Source organism: Rhinatrema bivittatum, chromosome 1 (assembly GCF_901001135.1).
Source record: "Rhinatrema bivittatum chromosome 1, aRhiBiv1.1, whole genome shotgun sequence".
NCBI lineage: Eukaryota > Metazoa > Chordata > Amphibia > Gymnophiona > Rhinatrematidae > Rhinatrema > Rhinatrema bivittatum.
This window is the reverse complement of record NC_042615.1, coordinates 621,006,730-621,026,373: the sequence shown is the minus strand read 5'-3', so window position 1 is coordinate 621,026,373 and position 19,644 is coordinate 621,006,730. Positions and strand designations below refer to the sequence as shown.

Here is a 19,644-nt window from a genome sequence, read left to right as displayed (position 1 = left end):
CATTGGTCCTGAGTCCATCTGGCTACACGCTAGGAAAAATAGAATTTTTAAAAAATCTGTTTTACATTTAAGTAATTCAGTAAATCTGTAGGTTTTTTTTTTTACATAAAAGTGAAAGAAAAAATTGTATGCAATTCCTTTATATTTTTGACTATCTATTGAGAGCGACGCTCTGTTCAGTGCAAAATGAACCTCACCTGATGAAGGGAGCAGAACTATCAAGAGGCAGTCAAAAATATACTGAATTAGTCCACCAACAGCTTGTTTGCTTGCTTTATTTGTACATATCTATGTGGACCTACATTACTTCACTGAAGACTTAAAAAAAATGTAAATACATAGGTAAATACATGATTTAATAAATGAACACAGAGATTGGATGAGTCATACATTATCATATGGCTAAAGAAAACTAAGACAGGACAGAGCATGGCTGCAGCTCAGGCCTGACCGTGCAGGAGCAGCAATCTGCCCAAGTCTGAGTCCACTGGGTAAAGCCCCCACTGAGCAGCAGCTTTTGCACTTATTATATGCCTGATGTAATATGTCAAGTAATACTGCTTAATCAGCAAAGATTATGTTCAGCGAATGCCATCCTATTGCTTCTCCGGAATACTCTATGACATGTATGATACATGATGGAGCAGGATGATTAATGCAAGGTTTGTCCAATGCATCTCTCTTTTTTTTGGGGGTGGGATTCATTGCTCTGCTATAAAAATTCTGTTTGATTTGAAGTTGGAAACAATTTTATCCCAAAAGTAGTATAAAACACATTTAGTGTTGAAGGAATTAGTACGTGTGTCGTTCTTACATGCATTTAACACATAGGTGTCATCTGCTTTCTTGTGAAAATGCAGGAGGATAATGCCCTGTACTTCACATAGTAGAATGTCAAAACGATCCATAAGCAATGGAAAACCATGATATTGGTACAGGAGGAAAAGAGTTTCCAAGGCTTGAAAGGAGAAAAGGACAAAAAAAAAAAAAAAAGGCTGCCTAGCGTGACTAACTTGTAGCAACATTTTGATTGCACCCCAAAGACAGGGGAATAACCTAAAATAAAGCTGGTAACCCACAGTGTCACAGGCATTATTCAAAGAAACTTACTTATGACAACTAGACAACTTTTTTTTTTTTTTTTTATCATTCCACAAATAACCACTACTTGGATTTGTATAGAGTTTGTGCATTTAAAAAGGCTTCCAAAGTACTTTATAAATTTGATGTTTTAGAAATATACATGCAGCCTGCTCTGGGAAGATTGGAAACATCTACACAGTCCAAATACCAGGCCAAACGGGGAAAGCAGAAGGGACAGTGGTGGTATTACTGAGTTGTTGGCTAAAGTGAAGCACAGTAGAGCAACACAATTTTCCCCAGGTCATATGGAGTTAATGATGGCAAAGATGTGAACTTCAGCCTACAGTCTGACATGACTCGTGGTGCTAGTCACTAGTCCACACATGGTCCCTAAAACTGAAAAACAGAATGGCAAGTTACACTTCTATTATTCAGGAGCCCACTGATTACAGTAAAAATAAAAGCTAGGCAAGTGTCTACTATTGCTGAATTTCAAAATAATCCTTAACATCATGTTGAAAATAAATCCCTGTTTTTACTTTATTGCTATTTTTGGAAAGAACAAAATTCTGAGTGCTTATGCTTCAGATAACAGCGGAACAAAAAAACAAACTTTTAAGGTTTAAACTTCAGCAGAAATTTTTTAATTTGCTCTGAAGTATTAATATCTTTGTAACTAACAGTCCAAACAGCCAATACCAGCATCAATTTCTTTTCTCTTGTATTAAGGATAGCACCAGGAGGCTGTGTGGAGGAGGCAAAGAGCTCTTTGTAAACCCCAGGGTGGCACATAGCAGCTTTGTCCTCCAGCACAGCTGACAGGAGGCTCACAATGCCACTGGACAGTGGCTCTGTAGGATGTCAGAGTATCTGCTCCTATTACAAAAATTAACAAATTAAAAAATAGGCTATTAATATAATTTTATGACAATGCTCATGGATAAAAAAAATATTCCAAGCACATTCTGCTCATAGTGACCTAAGTACAACATATAGCCATTTATCCTTCCTTACACTGTACTTTTTAAATTAAAAGGGTACACTTCCCATAAACAGTAATCCCCATTTTGCCAAAGAAAAAAAAAAGTGTTAAATACCTCCAGGACCAGCAGTGCACTTGTAAAGCAACATTATGCTGGCAGAGCAGTAGAACGTGTCATGCAACCTGTGCCTCTAGTTGGGAAAACTGGGTCATGCCCCCAATTAACGAAAGACAGCAAGTCCTAAATATTTTACAAAGAAACAGACTCAAGGTGCATCCATATGCTGCAAAGAAACCAAGCTTTCTTGCAATATTCAACCAAATCTTGGCAGACCATCAAATGCTGTTCATGTAGTACTCTTGTAATCTCAGATGTGACACCGGGTGCCCCTACTGCCTGCGATCTGTCATATGGATTGCAAAAGATGTTTTATATTGGTAAGGCAGGCCTTCTTGTACGATTACCACCCCGGACAAACCAGAATGTGCAGGTTTATACGTATACACTTTGTAGGCATGATTATATTACACACACACACAGATGTGCATACACTGAGCAGAAAACTGGTGCATTCAGGCAGTTTTTGAGAACAGTTTTTGAGAACAGCTGGCAGTTATCAAAAGGATTGCTTTCTGAAGACGTTTTCCACTGAAGTTGTTTTGTTTTGTTAAATTAAGATGTCAGTGTGTTTCTCCTGTGCTGGATTCAGATCCTTCTAGCTGTGCGTTGAAGGGAATTGGTCCAGTCTTATTTAGCGCTGTCCTATAAATTTGGTTCTTTAAAGCGATGTTTCGTTGGTGTGAGGTCTGGAGTTCTCTTCCTCGAGCAAGGCTATCCTTTGCTTTAGCATTCTCACTTGGGTTTCATGCCTCTCCACCATTGCCATCATCTGTGACTCCAGTTTTTTAAGCTTGTTTTGATGTTTTTTCTTTGCTTTTTCATAGGCTGCCACCAGATTACTGTGGAGTAACAAAAGAGCAAGACTATCAAAACAGCAGATATCAAAAACAATCTACTGACGTTCAAAGCAGGCATTTTGGTTTTTTCCCCCTTTGGATCTATTTAGTTCCTGATTGATGTGTGGGTTGCCCCATACTTTATATTCTGACATCTTAAGTCTGTTATGCAGTTGCAAACAGCCGCCATGGTGATGGTGATGACACACTGTTCATGCTTATTGTTGCAACTCATGAGGTGCACCATTTACAGTAATTAGCATGCATCTGTTTGTCCTGACATTCAAGACCTGCATTTTACATATACAGAAGATTATGTCACACAAAGTAGTTACATGCACAAACACGTAAAATCTTGGAAATAAAGAGGAGAAAACAGTGGCCTGCCACCAGATCACAAGTGAAACCTGACCAGGGACAATTCGGACCAGCACCAAAACATGAGACATGTCCATGATACTGGATTTTCCCTAACCTCTACCTTTACTTGCCTTATTACCATTCTGTAATTTTTCCCTTCTTTTCCTACCCTTTTAATTATTCTCTATATTACTTTGGCAACATATGTAAAATTGTCATGCCAATAAAGTTATCTGAATACACATTTGGAAGAGAGAAACCTTTACCTATTGGCCCTCTTCAAGTCATTGACAAACTCTGCTGACTGTTGGTGTCGGATTTCACTGCTCTTTGTGAGTCTTTCCAAGGCACTCACCAGCTCCTGTGCTCTTGCTTTCAGTTTCTTCTCCCTATGAACAAAAGGGAAAGGATAAGGTCAGTTATTGGGGCCAGTGAGATTTTTCAGACCAACAGGAAGAAACAATACCCAAGCTCATCTGAGCAAGGGAAATATTTTCCTTACTATTATAAATGAATTCCCTGCATTATCTGCAGGCATTTTTGCAGTCAAATGTCAAAAAGGGAAACCATCCACATAGTTCCCTTTTGAAAAATCAGCAGCTGCAAAGTCCCATGTGCCGCAAGGACGCCTGTATTTTTGCACCCACTATTCATGCTGGTGATTGAGAGGGGGTACAATAGCACATGTACATTTGAAAATGTCAAGTATATGCTATAAAAAAATAATAAAGCAATATAAAGAAAGGCACTGTTAAAAACAGAGTAAATAATGCCTATGCTCATCTCCACATACAGCCATAAATCTTTGTATGTGAATAAAGCCAAGATGACTCGCAGGTTTTTTACAAGTGCTGTATTTTTTTTAATTTTTTTAAAGGTAACTTTTTATTCAGAGGCATGAAATATAATCAATGAAAATAGTTTTCTCCATAAACCTGCATTCACACAAGGCAATATTAAATCCAATCTACTTTTGGTAGAGAAGAGAGGCTCTCCAAAACGTCAGACAGGGACAGGCTGAGTTCTAATATCCTTAACGCTAGTACTCCTCTGAGTGGAATATACTATATATATATATATTTTAAATGACCTAAAGTTAGTTTGTAGAATCTTATTGAAGAGAGATAAGGAATTTATAAACTTAAATTCTGACCAGCAAACGGATCCCAAACATGCAGTATGGGACTATCCCCATGATTTCCCCTATCTGTCAAAGAGAAAAAGTGAGGCTTAGTAACATAGCAAATGATGGCAGAAAGACAAAAATGGCCCATCGGGTCTGCCCAGCAAGGTTTCTTAGGGTTATAACTGCCACTCCTTGCAGGTTATAATCATAAACAAGAAGGCAAGGGGCACTTGCCACTTTGCAGGTTACTCCAGCATCCCTTATGTTTATCCCGTTCCTTTTTCAATTCCAGTACAATTTTTGTCTTCACCACCTCCACTGGGTGGGCATTCCAGGTATCATCCTTTCTGTGAAAAAACATTTTCTGACACTGGTCCTGAATCTACGTCCTTGGAATTTCATATCACGCCCCCTAGTTTTAGAACTTCCTTTCTCCGAAGAGAAGCAGGATAATAAGTCCTCACACATGGTGACATCAACAAATACAGTCTTGTATGGAAAACTTATGTCAACGTTCACAGAACTTTGAGTCTCACTGAACATGCCCAGCATTCATTAGAACACACGGTCACATGGAGTCCCTTCAGTCTTTTTCTGTGGAGCTCGGTGCTCGTGGTTTTCTGAGTTCAACTTCGGGATTTTTGACTTGGCTGTGGGATTTTTTTTATGGAGTCCCACAGTCTTCCAGTGGTGTCCATAGGTAGGTTTTCAAATGTTTCTTTTAAGTTTCCTTTCATGGTTGGTTCCGTCTGGGCAGCAGTGCCATCGGCCGTTGATCACCGCTGTCATTGAATTTGATTTAGCGTGCCTTTTAGTCAACACGTCTTTGGGGCTCCAGTGATGCCTCAGAGGAACGAGGATCATATCTATCATGGATCCCCATGATAGATGTCTCTCATGCTTGGGAGCATCACATGATGTCCAGTGTTGCTGCAAGTGCTCACAGATCACCCCAAAAGGACACCAGTCCTGCTTGGATTTGAGGGAACTTCTGTTTGGGCACAGAAGACTGATAGATTAGCACTGGCATCAAAGAGCAGCCGCAGCAATGGGCGTCAAGTCATTAGCGTTGAGGAGGCCTTCAGTTCCCTCCATGTCGAAGGCTGGTAGGGATGCCGGAGTCAGGCCATCGCCCAGCTTCTCCCAGTGAAAGGTGGCATTGGGTTTCTCCTCTTTGGCCTTGGCACCGTGGACAACTGGTATTGGGATGGCTAGTTCCATGCAAACACTCTTCTGTAAGCGGTGGTGTATCCACCTCACTCCCATACAGGGCCGGTGCTAGCTTTTTTGCAGCCCTGTGCGAACAATTATTGTGCTCCCCCCCTCCCCCCCACCCCACTTTATTCATTCTCTGTCTCGGGCCTGGCAAAAAAAAAACAAACAACCACCCAGCTCCTTCCAGCAACCTAAACTTTAAAAACTGTCACCCCCTCTACCCTCCGGGTCTTCACCCCCCTCCCCTGGAACCCACTGCTGGTGCAAGAGTATTAGGTGCCCTAGGCAAATCTTATACCCTTGCACCCCTGCCTCCTGCTCTCTCCACATACACAGTTAAAAAGTTTGCATTTATAATAGATTTTGCATGAAAAAAGGACAATCTTCTGAGGTGAAAAAAATATAAGTATTTACATGCACTTTTTTGGTGCCAACCAGAAAATCCTACAAAACCACCCACTTGGAACCATATGGCATTAGGGCTACTGTAATGCGTGTTAGGTGTGGGTTTGACCCTCAGAAAGCCATGAGTAAATTACAATTACAATATAATAAATTACAATATAATAAACCTCCCACAGCAAAACAGCACTAACTGCCAGCACTTAAAGGAACAACCCTACACCAGTCCCTAAAACACTAATACACCTCCTATTAGGAAAATAGAAGAGACCAAGCTGCTATAGATTCCGACACACTAGCAGAATACTCTTCCATATCACACATGCAGAATACAGGCAGACCCTCACCAAATACAGGAAAAAGAAACCATAAAATATAAATAGAACCATGCAGGCAAAAACTGAATAGGAAAACCGCAACAAGTCAGACTCTATGCAATGCAACAATGGATAAACAGACATCACCAATCCTCAGCCATTAAACATTAAAATCAAGAAATATAATAAATACATTAATCATAATAGTATAAACATACTAATAAAAGGAATATTTCAAAATAGCTGAATGGAAGATCCATTAATTAAAACTTAAACAACTAGTTTTAAATTTCTCAAACACCAATAAAATATTTCAAACCAGCAGACACATCAAACAGCATTCAAAAATTTAAACTAATAAGGATAAAATAATTTACACTCTCCATATCTGGAAACTTGATTTCTAGTCACGCTCAGACGCACGCAGGTTTCCTCCTGCTCATACATACACACACTGTAGAACCAAGGCTTCTCCCAGCAGCCCTGGCCCTCCACTTCTTCAGTGGGCAGGTTGGAAGCTGCCTGGTAGCTTGTTTTTTTCCTTCTGGCCACCCAGTACGTGGTCCTGCAGCTCATCCTGACCTTGCAGCTCTGCAACTCTTCACCGCGCAGCAAGTTGGGAACCGCTGCCTGGCCCTAGGGCTCCTCTTGTTCATCGTGCGGTGTTATGGCTCCTTCTCTGCTTTGCTGCGCAACCCTGCAAATCTCTCATCTTGGCCACGCGGCGGGTTGCAAACTGCCGCGTGGCCCTAGGGTTCTTTACTGCACGCGAAGAAGAGGAGGAGGAGCCGTAGCGCCACGCGGGCCCCCGCCGTTGCCTCATCTTCGCTCCGTGGCAGGTGAGAACCACCATGGGAGCCCTGCAAGTTCCTCCTCTTTGCTGCTGCGGCCTGCAGCTCCTTTTCTTTGCGGGGCTGCGGTGCCAGCAGCTGACAACTTGGTCGCGACCCTGAGGCCACGCCCCGTGCAAGTGCACGGCTTGCACAGTGGATTGTGCTGGCCCTGCTCTTCAGTAAATATCAAACAGTATTTAGCATTTGTCTCTCACCAGATTTTGGTCCTTGTCACCTTTCCACCTGTGATCTTCTTCCACCTTACTATTCCCACCTGTGACTATCTTCCTTTTCTGACATACCTAAAAAATCTCATCCCCCCCGTTTTATTCCTTTAGCTTTGTTTTCTTCTGCTTGCTCTTATCATCCTGATTTCTTTCCCGGAAAAAAAAAGCATCACATTTGGTGTTTCCCTATTCCAGGAAAACTTACAACCCTAGGGCCCAATGTAATAAGACAGAAGTAAAAATATGCATTTGCTAAATAAAAAAAGACAACTCCTGATGGAGTAAGCTAATAGCAAGAAAATGCATCAGGCATTAAAAAAAAAAAAAAAAAAAAAAAAAAAAAAAGAATAGTGCCCATAATTTGTGTTTAATGCATACAAATCATGGCTTATGCTTAGGAAACATGACGTGTGTATAAACCAAGATTTGGGAATAAAAACTATGGCTTCTGTGCACAAATAAAGTTAAAGCAAAAAAAAAACATGTCAGGAGCATAACCATAATTTGTGCGCACAAAACATGAGAAGCATAAAATCTGTGCTCATAGGAGTGGATTTTCAAAGGAGTTACACACGCAAAAGTAGCATATATAAAGTCCATTTAAGCACATAAAACATTTTGAAAATTCAGTGAAATTTCAAAGGCATTGCGCATGTAAAAATTGCAATTTTAAAGAGTCCATTTGGCGTGTAAATCCTTTTGAAAATTACCTCCATAGGCTGTGTGCAGAGAGCCCATATATGTTTTGTGTACACAAGTATTGAATACAGGACCCCGGCACCACTAACAGCCCCAGAAACTTACAGGAGTTAAATTTGCAGCATTAAAAAAACAAGAGTTAAGCCTATGCAACTCTCTGCATTAAGGACTAATAGCTAATGCCTTGATCAAGACCGGATTTGCACAGAGGGGCGCTAAGCTGCGTGTACACGATTATTGTGTGCAGAACTCCTTATTAAATTGGGAGAAAAGTTCTAGTCAGAAAAATGTACCTAGAACCATGTGCTGACATGTGCGCACAGCCCAGCACACCTTATTACATTGGAGGCCAAGTAAGAATGGTAAGAAGCAGCAGAGGCAGAAACTACAGAGCTGAGGTAAGCAGATCCAGATGTTGGGAGGCAGTGCTGGAACATTGATGGAGTATTACTATCCGTAATGCAGCTGACTGGGATGCTCTTAGGACTCTCTTTACATCATGCAAGAAGCCAAATATGTACCAACCTCATAATTACCATAGTTTAGGCATTTTTTGGGGGTGAGGTGACCCATGATTACTCCCACAAGGGCTTCACAGTAATTATAAAACTGCAGTGTTTTAGTTTTGACCTAATATATTTAATTTCTAATGTTTCGGCATATACCATGTATTATGGTTATATCCCCTATTATTTTTTAAATCTGTTTTCTTGAGTTCATTCTTCATGTTTCACAGGGCTCAGATAAGGATTTGCATGGCAGCTTCCCAATTTATAATGCTGGAAGGAGGTATACAGGAGTTTTCAAAAACTTTAAATGCTTATCATTGGCTCAGGAGATACAAAAGAATAAAAGAGAGGGGGGAAGGGATTTAATTATGACTATTCAAACTATCAACTGAATTACCTACAATTTAGGTTTGCTATTCTGCTTTAAATCAGGATTTGGGAGAAGGCGGCTTCTGGTTTTATCAACCCTGTAACTTACATGACCTCTTTGGAATGTGGAAAGATCTAAGTTTTCATACATCGCTCCAAGATTTGCTGGAATTATCTATCACAGACCACAGTTGTAGTCCTGGCTTGGCAGGCACAGCATTCCCTTCCTAATCAATCCAGCATGTAACCACAGAGAGAACCATTTATTATTATACTGGTTTAGCATATCAAAATGTTACCCTCAGCAAAACAGTGCCTTTCTGTTCCATCAGACAGCTGAGAAAAAAAATCTGCTAGCAAATTACTCCAAAAGATTTTAAACCACCAGCACAGGAAGACAAAGACATGGAAAAAAAAAAAAAAAGAAACACATCGGTAAGAAAATAAAAGCACAGCAAGAACTGATACTATCCACAAACCTATGAGTGACAACGTGACAGATTGTGGTAAATTTTCAATAGGCATCTAATGGGCAATGTGCTTTTCAGCTTACATTACCAATTCACTTTCAAACACAAGATTCCTACATATGTATCTCAATATTAGCTTGCTGTCTATCGTGCATGTGTTAGGGGTATGCTAACAGCTTGTCTACAATTTTGAAACTTACAAATGTATGTGCAGGTTCCAAACATGACTCCAAAATGCCCAGAGGAGCTCTTTTTTAAAATATGGCTCAAATATGAGAATTGTGAAAATACACATACTTTCAGGGGACTGAGAATCCACCAATGAAGATTTTGCAAATCCAGCCACACTGGATTTGTGTGGATCCCGATCAATCCTTTGAAAATATAATCCAATTAAGCACAGAAGAGTATCCTCATTCCCAACAATGCCATCATCAAAATGGTGATGTCACAAGCTTTAAGACAATGACTAGTCCATAATATCTCAACTTCATGGCAAAGTAAATATGTTAACTTACAGATTGATTCAATAAAAGTCTCTTGGCTGTAAACTCATCAGACAGCTGAGAGAAAAATCTGATAGCAAAATTACTCCAAAAGATTTTAAACCACCAGCACAGGAATACAAAGAAGTGAAAAAAAAAAAAAAGAAACTTAAGAAGCATAAGAACATAAGGCTTTCCATACTAGGTTAGACTAAGAGTCCATCAAGCCCAGTATCCTGTTTCCAACAGTGGCCAAGCCAGGTCACAAATATCTGGCAGGATCACAAGGGATACACAGATTCCAAGCTGCTAATCCCAAGAAAAAGCAGTGGATTTCTGCAACTCTCTCAATTGTTAAAGGACTTTTCATCCAGGAACTTAGCCAAACCCTTTTTTTTTTAAACACAGCTATAATAACAGCTTTCATCACAGCTTCTGGTAATGAACTCCAGAACTTAATTATGCAGAGAGTAAAAAAAATATATTTTTTCTCTTATTAGTTTTAAATGTATTACCCAGTAACTTCACTGTGTGTCCCCTGGTCTTTGTACTTTTTGAAAGAGTAAACAACCGATTAATGTTTACTCGTTCCATTCCACTCATTTTATAGACCTCTATCATATCTCCCCTCAGCCATCTCTTCTCCAAGCTGAACAGTCCTAACCTCTTTAGCCTTTCTTCCATCCCCTTTATCATTTTGGTCACCCTTCTCTGTAACTTTTGGAATTCTGCTTGCTATATCTTTCTTGAGATGTGGTGACCTGAACTGAACACAATACTGAAGAAGAGGATGAACCATGGAGCGATACAGAGGCATTATGATATTCTCTCTTTTACTCTCCATTCCTTTCCTAATAATCCCTAGCATTCTATTTGCTTTTTTGGCTGCTGCTGCACACTGAGCAGAAGATTTCAACGTAATTTCAACAATGACACCTAATGCTTTTCCTGAATGCTAACTCCTAATGTGGAACCTTGCATTTTGTAACTATAATTTGGATAACTCTTTCCTAAGTACATCACTTTGTGCTTGTCTATATTATACTTAATTTGCCATTTGTATGTCCACTCTCCCAGTTTTGCAATGTCCTCTTGCAATTTCTCACAATCCTTTTGTGATTTGACAACTTTGAATAATTTTGTGACATCAGCAAATTTGATCACCTCACTTGTTGTTCCTATTTACAGGTCATTTATAGATATATTAAAAAGCATGGGTACCAGAAAAGATCCCTCAGGCACTCCACTATTCACCTTTTTCCATTGGGAACATTTACCATTTAGCCTGTTTTGTTTTAACCAGTTGGCAATGTACAACAGGACACTGCCACCTATCCCATGACTTTCTAATTTTCTTAAGAAGTCTCTCATGAGAGACTTTGTCAAATGCTTCCAGATACAATATATCAAGTGGCTTACTTTTATCCATGTTTATTTACACCTTCAAAAAAATGTAACAAATTTGTGAAGCAAGACATCCCTTGGTTAAATCCATGTTGGCTTTGTCCCATTAAACTGTGCTTATCTATATGTTCAGCAATTTTGTTCTTTATGATAGTTTCTACTATTTTGCCTGACACAGACATCAGACTCACTGGTCTGTAATTTCCTGGATCACCCCTTCATCCCTTTTTAAAAATTGACATTACATTGGTACCTGTAGACTGGAAGGTTGCCATACATAATATTGATAGTTTACAAATTTCCAGTAGAGGGTCTGCAATTTCATTATTCAGTTCTTTCAGCAAGAACGGATACTATCCACAAACCCAATGTGCGACAATAAGCATGTTGTCGTGTGCACATTTTGGTGCATGCAATTTTATTTGCAATATAACAAGGAGATTGATATGCAAAGGGATTTATCCAGATAACATTTGAGTCATTAAGATAAATACAGAGTTTTGAAAATCATCGGCACTTATCTGGAAAAGTAATTATTCGATTACAATTTATCTGGTTAAGTGAGGGCCATTTTGGGGATGTTCTAGGGAGGAGATGAGGTAGCTGAATAACTTATCTGGCTAACTCCAATATTTGGAGTTAGCCAAATAAGTTAAGCTAACTCGAGACATAAGAACATAAATTGCCATATGGGTCAGACCAAGGGTCTATTAAACCCAGCATTCTGTTTCCAACAGTAGCCAATCCAGGCTACAAGTACCTGGCAAGTATACAAACACTAAGTAGATCCCGTGCTACTGATGCCAGTAATAGCAGTGGCTATTCTCTAAGTCAACTTGATTAACAGCAGTTAATGACCTCTCCTCCAAGAACTTATCCAAACCTTTTTTAAATCCAGCTACACCAACTGCACTAACCACATCCTCTGGCAACAAATTCCAGAGCTTAATTGTGCATTGAGTGAAAAATGTTTTTCCCCCAATTTGTTTTAAATGTGCTACTTGCTAACTTCATGGAGTCCCTCCTAGTCTTTCTATTATTCGAAAGAATAAATAACCGATTCACATTTACCTGTTCTAGACCTCTTGTGATTTTAAAGATCTTTATCATATCCCCACCTCAGCCGTCTCTTCTCCCAGCTGAACAGCCCTAACCTTTTTATCCTTTCCTCATAGGGGAACTGTTCCATCCCCTTTATCATTTTTTTGTCACCCTTCTCTGTACCTTTTTTATTGCAACTATATCTTTTCTGAGATGTGGCGACCAGAACCGTACACAGTACTCAAGGTGCGGTCTCACCATGGAGCAATACAGAGGCATTATGACACTTTCCATTTATTCACCATTCTCTAATAATTCCTAACAGTCTGTTTGCTTTTTTACTGCCACAGCACACTGAGCTGACAATTTCAATGTATAATCCACTATGACACCTAGATCTTTTTCCTGGGTGGTAGCTCCTAATATGAACCTAACATCATGTAATTACAACATGGATTATTTTTCCTTATATGCTTCACCTTGCACTTGTCCACATTAAATTTCATCACGAGAGGATGCCCAATCTTCCAGTCTCACAAGGTCCTCCTGCAATTTATCATAATTTGCTTATGATTTAAGTACTCTGAATAATTTTGTATCATTTGCAAATTTGATTACCTCACTCGTATTTCTTTCTAGATCATTTATAAATCTATTGAAAAGCATGGGTCCAAGTACAGATCCCTGAGGCACTCCACTATTTACCATTTTCCACTGAGAAAATTGACCATTTAATCCTACTCTGTTTCCTGTCTTTTAACCAGTTTGTAATCCAAAATAGGACACCGCCTCCTATCCCATGACTTTTTAGTTTTCTTAGAAGCCTTTCATGAGGAACTTTGTCAAACGCCTTCTGAAAATCCAAATACATTACATCTACCGGTTCACCATTATCCACGTTTATTAACACCTTAAAAAAAAAATGAAGCAGATTTGTGAGGCGAGACTTGCCTTGGGTAAATCCATGCTGACTGTGTTCCACTAAACTATGTCTTTCTATATGCTCTGTGATTTTGATCTTTAGAATAGTTTCCATTATTTTTCCCGGCACTGAAGTCAGGCTCATTGGTCTATAGTTTCCCGGATTACCCCTGGAGCCCTTTTTAAATATTGGCGTTACATTGGCCACCCTCCAGACTTCAGGTACAATGGATGATTTTAATAATAGGTTATAGAGATGTGAATCGGAACCAGAATCGGTTCAGATTTCAGTTCCGATTCACATCTCTAATAGGTTATACATTTTAACTAATAGATCTGAAATTTCATTTTTTAGTTTCTTCAGAACCCTGGGGTGCAAACCATTCAGTCCAGGTAATTTGCTACTCTTTAAATTTGTCATTCTGGCCTACTTCATCTTCCAGGTTCACAGTGATTTGGTTCAGTCCATCTGACTCATCACCCTTGAAAATCATCTCTGAAACCAGTACTTCCCCAACATCCTGTGTTCATTAGTAAGCAAAGAATTCATTTAGTCTTTCTGCAATGGCCTTATCTTCCCTAACAGCCCCTTTAACCCCCTCGGACATCTAACGGTCCAACAGACTCCCTCACAGGTTTCTTGCTTTGGATATATTTTAAAAAGTTTTATTATGAGTCTTTGCCTCTATGGCCAACATCATTTCAAATTCTCTCTTAGCCTGCTAATAGCAGGGTGAAAGTTATCCAGGAAATGTATACCCAGATCAATACAGCCAATTAAAGCAAAAATTAATGAATATAGTTGGTTAAGTGCCAAGAAGAAGAAAAATATAGCCAAGTGGGCCTGGCAGCCCAATCCCCATCTCCCACCTGAGTGAGCCAGACATTGGGCCTGTGAGCCCCGATCCCCCCCCTCCCTCCCAAGGACCCCCCAAAAATAAGAAGCAATATATATAAAATGTGGCAGATTGCCCCAACCCCTTTGTTTAATGGAGAACACATCTCTGGGCCCACTCTTTCTCCACCCTCCTGCCTCACCTGGCACTCTCCAAAACTCTCTCAGTCACATTCTATATGTACTATTTTTAAACCTTTGGGAGGCCTTGGCATGGGGGGGGGGGGGGGGGGGGGAGGCGGCATTGGCCTGAAATTTGGCTCACTCAGGTGTGGTATTAAGTAGTTTGGCCTGCTTGATTGAATTGTTCCTTGCTCGGTACTTAACCAGCTGCTTTTTTTTTTATATATAGCCAATTAGAGTTAACTTTACCTGGGGTACACGCACCTGGATAACTTTGAAACCTAATGGAGAAATTACTTACCTGATAATTTCGTTTTCCTTACGTGTAGACAGATGGACTCAGGCCCAGTGGGTTTATACTCCTCTGCCAGCAGATGGAAATGTAGTAAACTGATGTCATAGTATATATGACATCAGTTTCCAAAAACTGCCTTCACTCCAGTTTACATTTACAACAACCTGTTACATCTAAAGCATTTAACAGTAACTGGAACTGGTTCCGAAACAACAACTTATTACAATCAATATCTACAATATAATGAGGTGTATATCTGTGCTCAAATCATGTATAGGGAATGAATTGATACTGGGTGATAATCGAAAAGGTTTCAGTGAGTAAGTGATATAGTCTTTGGAGTGATATTGCATACCCGAAAAGGATATGTAATAGGTGTGATCTGTGGTATTATCCAATGCCATCTTTGAATGTTTGACTGAAAAGCTATGTTTTGAGTTCTTTTTTAAAAGATTTAATGTTTTCTTGTGAGCTCAGGTGTTGTGGTAGAGAGTTCCATAATTTCGGCCAGCGATGGAAATGGCTCTGTTTCTTGTGGAGGACAGTTTGGCTAGTGGTAAAGATGGCACATCTAGATGTAGTTAACTTGTTGACCTGGTCGTATGTTGTGCCCTGTGTATATGTATGACATTGTCAAGAGCTGTGTTGTCTGCTTTGTGAATTGCATTGTGTAGAATTGTTAGGACTTTGAATTCGATTCTTTTTTCTACTGGTAGCCAGTGTAGACTGTTGAGCACGGCAGTGATGTGGTCTGATTTCTTTTTACCAGTTAGGACTCTGGCAGTGGCATTCTGTAGAAGTTGAAGTGGTTTTAATGCCATTTTAGGTAGCCCTATCAAGAGTGAGTTGCAGTAGTCAAGGCTGGTGAAAATGAGGGCTTGTAAGACGGTTCTGAATTCATGGTGGTGAAGCATCGGTTTTAGGTGTTTGAGTATTTGGAGTTTATGGAAACCTCCTTTTGTTTTTGTTGCAATATGTTTTTTGTAGTTTAGTTTACTGTCAATCCAAATGCCAAGGTCTTTTACGTTATCTTTGAATTGTATGCAGATGTTATCAATTTGGAAGGGTGGTGTGGTTATTGGTTCTTTTTCTTACGATTAGAATGCATTCGGTTTTGCTCATGTTTAAACATAATTTTAGGTGGTTTAGCATATTTCGAATTGCATCAAGGTGTGAGGCTGCTAGCGACATTGCATCTTCTATGGTGGAAGTGATTGGAATGAGGAGTTATATGTCGTCAGCATACACGTAGTAAGTTATGCCTAGGCTTGATAGGAGTTGGCATAGGGATAATAGGTAAATATAAATATATAGTCCTACAATGACCACAGCCTGCCAGTATTCTCTTCAAAAGCAACTATGGACAGACTAGCAAAAAACGATTAAAACATGATCAAAACAGGTAACCAGAGCTGTACTCTACCAACAAGAATCACTGAACTCACCTAAGATTCTAGGTACCCCAAGCTAGGGACTGGATGAACACTTACCAGTAATCCCTCAGAACCCACAGGAGGACTATTGACACACACATGCGGCAGCTGAGACTGAGAAGCTGATTCCATCTGTCTACATTAAGGAAAAACTATCCGGTAAGTAATTTCTCCATTTTCTAGCGTGTAGATAGATGGACACAGGACCAATGGGATGTAACATAGCTACTCCCCAACAGGGTGGGAGGCTGCCCACGGTCCAGTCAACACCGCATGTGCAAAGACTGCATCCTCCCGGGCCTGAACATCTAGATGATAAAACCTGGAAAAAGTGTGTAAGGAGGACCACGTTGCAGTTCGGCAGATAGCAACAGGAGACAACAGACTAACCTCTGCCCATGACACTGCCTGAGCCCTAGTGGAATGAGCCCTAACCTGAGTAGGCAACGGCTATTCAGCATCCACATACGCAGCTGTAAACACCTCCTTAATCCAACAAGGTATGGTAGGCCGGGGAAGTTGCAGCACCCTGCTTACTCCCACCATGGAGAACAAACAGACGATCAGTCTTTCGAAAAGACTCATACCTCTAGATACCTCATGATGAGATGCTTAACATCAAAGGAGCACAAAAGGTGAAACTCCAATGCATCCCTGAATTATCCAGGGATGGCAAGGAGATGAACTGAGTCAAATGAAAGTTTGAGACTACCTTGGGCAAGAAAGATGTAACAGTACGCAGCTGCAACACCCCTGCAGTCACTTGAAGGCATGGCTCCCAGCAAGAAATCTGACGAGCAGAACATATAGCCAGGAACACGGTCTTCAAAGTCAACAACTGTAAGGAAAGGCTACATAGTGGTTGAAACGTAGGGCCCGCCAAAAGATCCAGCAGCAAGTTAAGACTCCATAAGGGAACCCTAAGATGCTTCACTCCCTTCAAAAAATGGGCCATATCAGGGTGAGATGACAAGGAAATACCATTCACCAGGCCTCTGAAACAGGTAAAACCGCAACCTGCACCTTCAAAGAACGAAGGGCCAATCCTTTATTCAACCCATCCTGCAAGAAGTCCAGAATGAGTGGATCTTAACCAAATGAGGAAGAACACCACATTCCTCACACTAGGCCTCAAAAAACTCTCCAAACCCACACATAAGCCAAAGAAGTGGAGAACTTACGAGCGTGGAGTAAAGTGGCAATCATTACAGAGGAATAGCCACACTTTATCAAGGGCCAAACCATAAGACAGAAAGAGAGTCAGATCCTTAGTGAAGAACCAGTCTCTGCTGAAGCAGATTCATGTGCGGCGAAAGATGAAGGGGGGCCTCCACCAGGAGTTGTCACAAATTCGCATACCACGGACGCCTGGGCCAGTCCGGTGCCACCAGGAATACTAGCCCCCTGTGGCCTTCGATCTTGTGAATTATTCTGCCCAGCAAGGGCCACATAGGAAAGGCATAAAGCAATCTGTCTTTCGGTGAGACCTGTATGAGAGCGTCTAACCCCAAGGACCAAGGATCTCTCCTGCAACCATAGAAGCGAGGAACCTTCGCATTGTGAGAAGTCACCAGCAGGTCTAGGAATGGAAGGCCCCAGCGATCCACAATCAGCTGAAACGCCTTGGCTGACAACACCCACTCTCTGGGTCCAGACACTCTTGGCTGAGAAAGTCCACTCTTACATTGTCTTTTTCTGCAATGTGAGAGGCCAAGATCATCTGCAGATGACCTTATACACATTCCATCAGCTGGTCTATTTCCTGCGACATTTGCTGGCTCTTGGTTCCTCCTGTCGTATTGTCAGACATCACACGAGCTCCTTGATTCCACAGCCTGAGGCTGAATTGCAAGCATGCCAGCCATACTACCTGGGCCTCCAGGCGATTGATGTTCCAGCGGGACTCTTCGGCATTCAAGCGCCCCTGGGTTGTTAACTCCAGACAGTGAGTCCCCCAACCGTGGAGACTTACATGTGTCGTGAGTACCAACCAGGCTGGAGAGGACAAGGGAACTCCCTTTATCAGATGATCTTCCTGCAAACATCACTGGAGGTGGGAGCATCCATTGGCAAATGGAGTCGAACCGCATAATCCTGAGACTGCGGATTCCAACGAGATAGAAGAGAACACTGAAGAGGACTCATATGTGCCCTTGCCCATGGCACCACGTCCAGGGTAGCTGCCAAACTGAGAACCTGTATGTAGGACCACACCATTGGGTGTATGGTGTTCCATCAACTGACACACTTGAGACATCAATCTCTGGATCTGAACTTCTGGTAGGAAAACTCTGTCCTGTCCCATGTCTGGTAGGAAAACTCTGTCCTGTCCCATGGGATACTCCAGTCGTTGGAGTATCCCAAGATACTCCAACGACTGGGATGGTTGCAGATTGCTCTCGGTCAGGTCCACCACCCAACCGAGCTCCTGCAAGAAGGAGATCACCTTGTGTGTCACCAGGCACCTCTCTTCCTGAGTTTTGGCTCAAATCAGCCAGTCCAAATATGGGTGCACCAGGATTCCTTCTTTTCGCAAGGCTACCGCTACCACCACCATAATATTGGAACTTGTTCTGGGAGTGGTGGCAAGACCAAAAGGCAGCGCCTGAAACTGATAATGGCGCCTCAACACCACAAAGCATAGAAAGCATTGGTGTTTCAATCGGATGGGAAAATGAAGATAAGCCTCTGTCAGATCCAAGGAAGTCAGAAATTCCCCCCACGCACCACCATTATTACAGAGCATGAGGTTTCCATTAGAAAATTAGTCACCTTCCAGTGACAGCTGGCCTTCTTGAGATCCAAGATGGGACGAAAGTACCCTCCTTCTTGGGCACAACAAAATAAATGGAATATTGCCCCATACTTCTTTGAGGAGGCTTTGAAATGTGAACTCCACTGCCGGCTTCTTCTACGGGGAGTGTCAAGGGGACATCATGAATATGTCCCAAGGAAAACTGCGAAATTCCAGTGCATACCCCTTTGTATATCACCTCCAGGACCCACTGGTCCAAAGTGATCTTGACCCACCTCCGCTAAAAGAGAGATGTCCCCCTATTTCCTGTTCCAGAAGGTGGGTTAGCAAACCTTCATTGAGAAGCTCAGGAAGATCCACCACTTGAGCCCGCTCCTCTCTTGGGCTGCACAGGACGAAAGGACTGAGACCTACTGAAAGTCCGGAGTCTGCTAAAAGGTTGTTCCTCTGTAGGGATGAAAATGCTTGGAACCCCAGAAATAACCCTTCAAACCAAAGGTGTGCTGTAACTGTTTCTTATCCTCTAGCAACCGAGGTACTGGAGACTTGCCCCACTTACTGGCCAGTTTCTCCAACTCACTCCCAAACAAGAGCAAGCCTTTAAAGGCCATCTTGATAAGATTGGCTTTGGAAGCTGTGTCAGCTGACCAATTTTGCAATCCGAGTTGACGCCTGGCAGCTATCACCGAAACCACTCCTCTGGCCGAGTTCCGTCCCAAATCACAGTCTGCGTCTACTAATAA

General features: G+C 41.3%; 1 protein-coding gene across 3 annotated transcripts in view; it reads right to left on the bottom strand.

Annotated features, from left to right (window-relative positions):
* Positions 1-261: 261 nt before the first annotated feature.
* The window catches only part of MCC (MCC regulator of WNT signaling pathway), a 702,540-nt gene continuing 683,157 nt past the window's right edge, over positions 262-19,644 (bottom strand). For all 3 annotated transcript variants that reach the window (XM_029571531.1, XM_029571538.1, XM_029571544.1), the window contains 2 exons: positions 3,649-3,771; positions 262-3,025 (listed from right to left, as the gene is read on the bottom strand). In XM_029571531.1, coding sequence (XP_029427391.1) covers positions 2,845-3,025; positions 3,649-3,771 — 304 coding nt within the window. In that variant the 3' untranslated portion in view covers positions 262-2,844. The remainder of the gene's footprint in view (positions 3,026-3,648; positions 3,772-19,644) is intronic.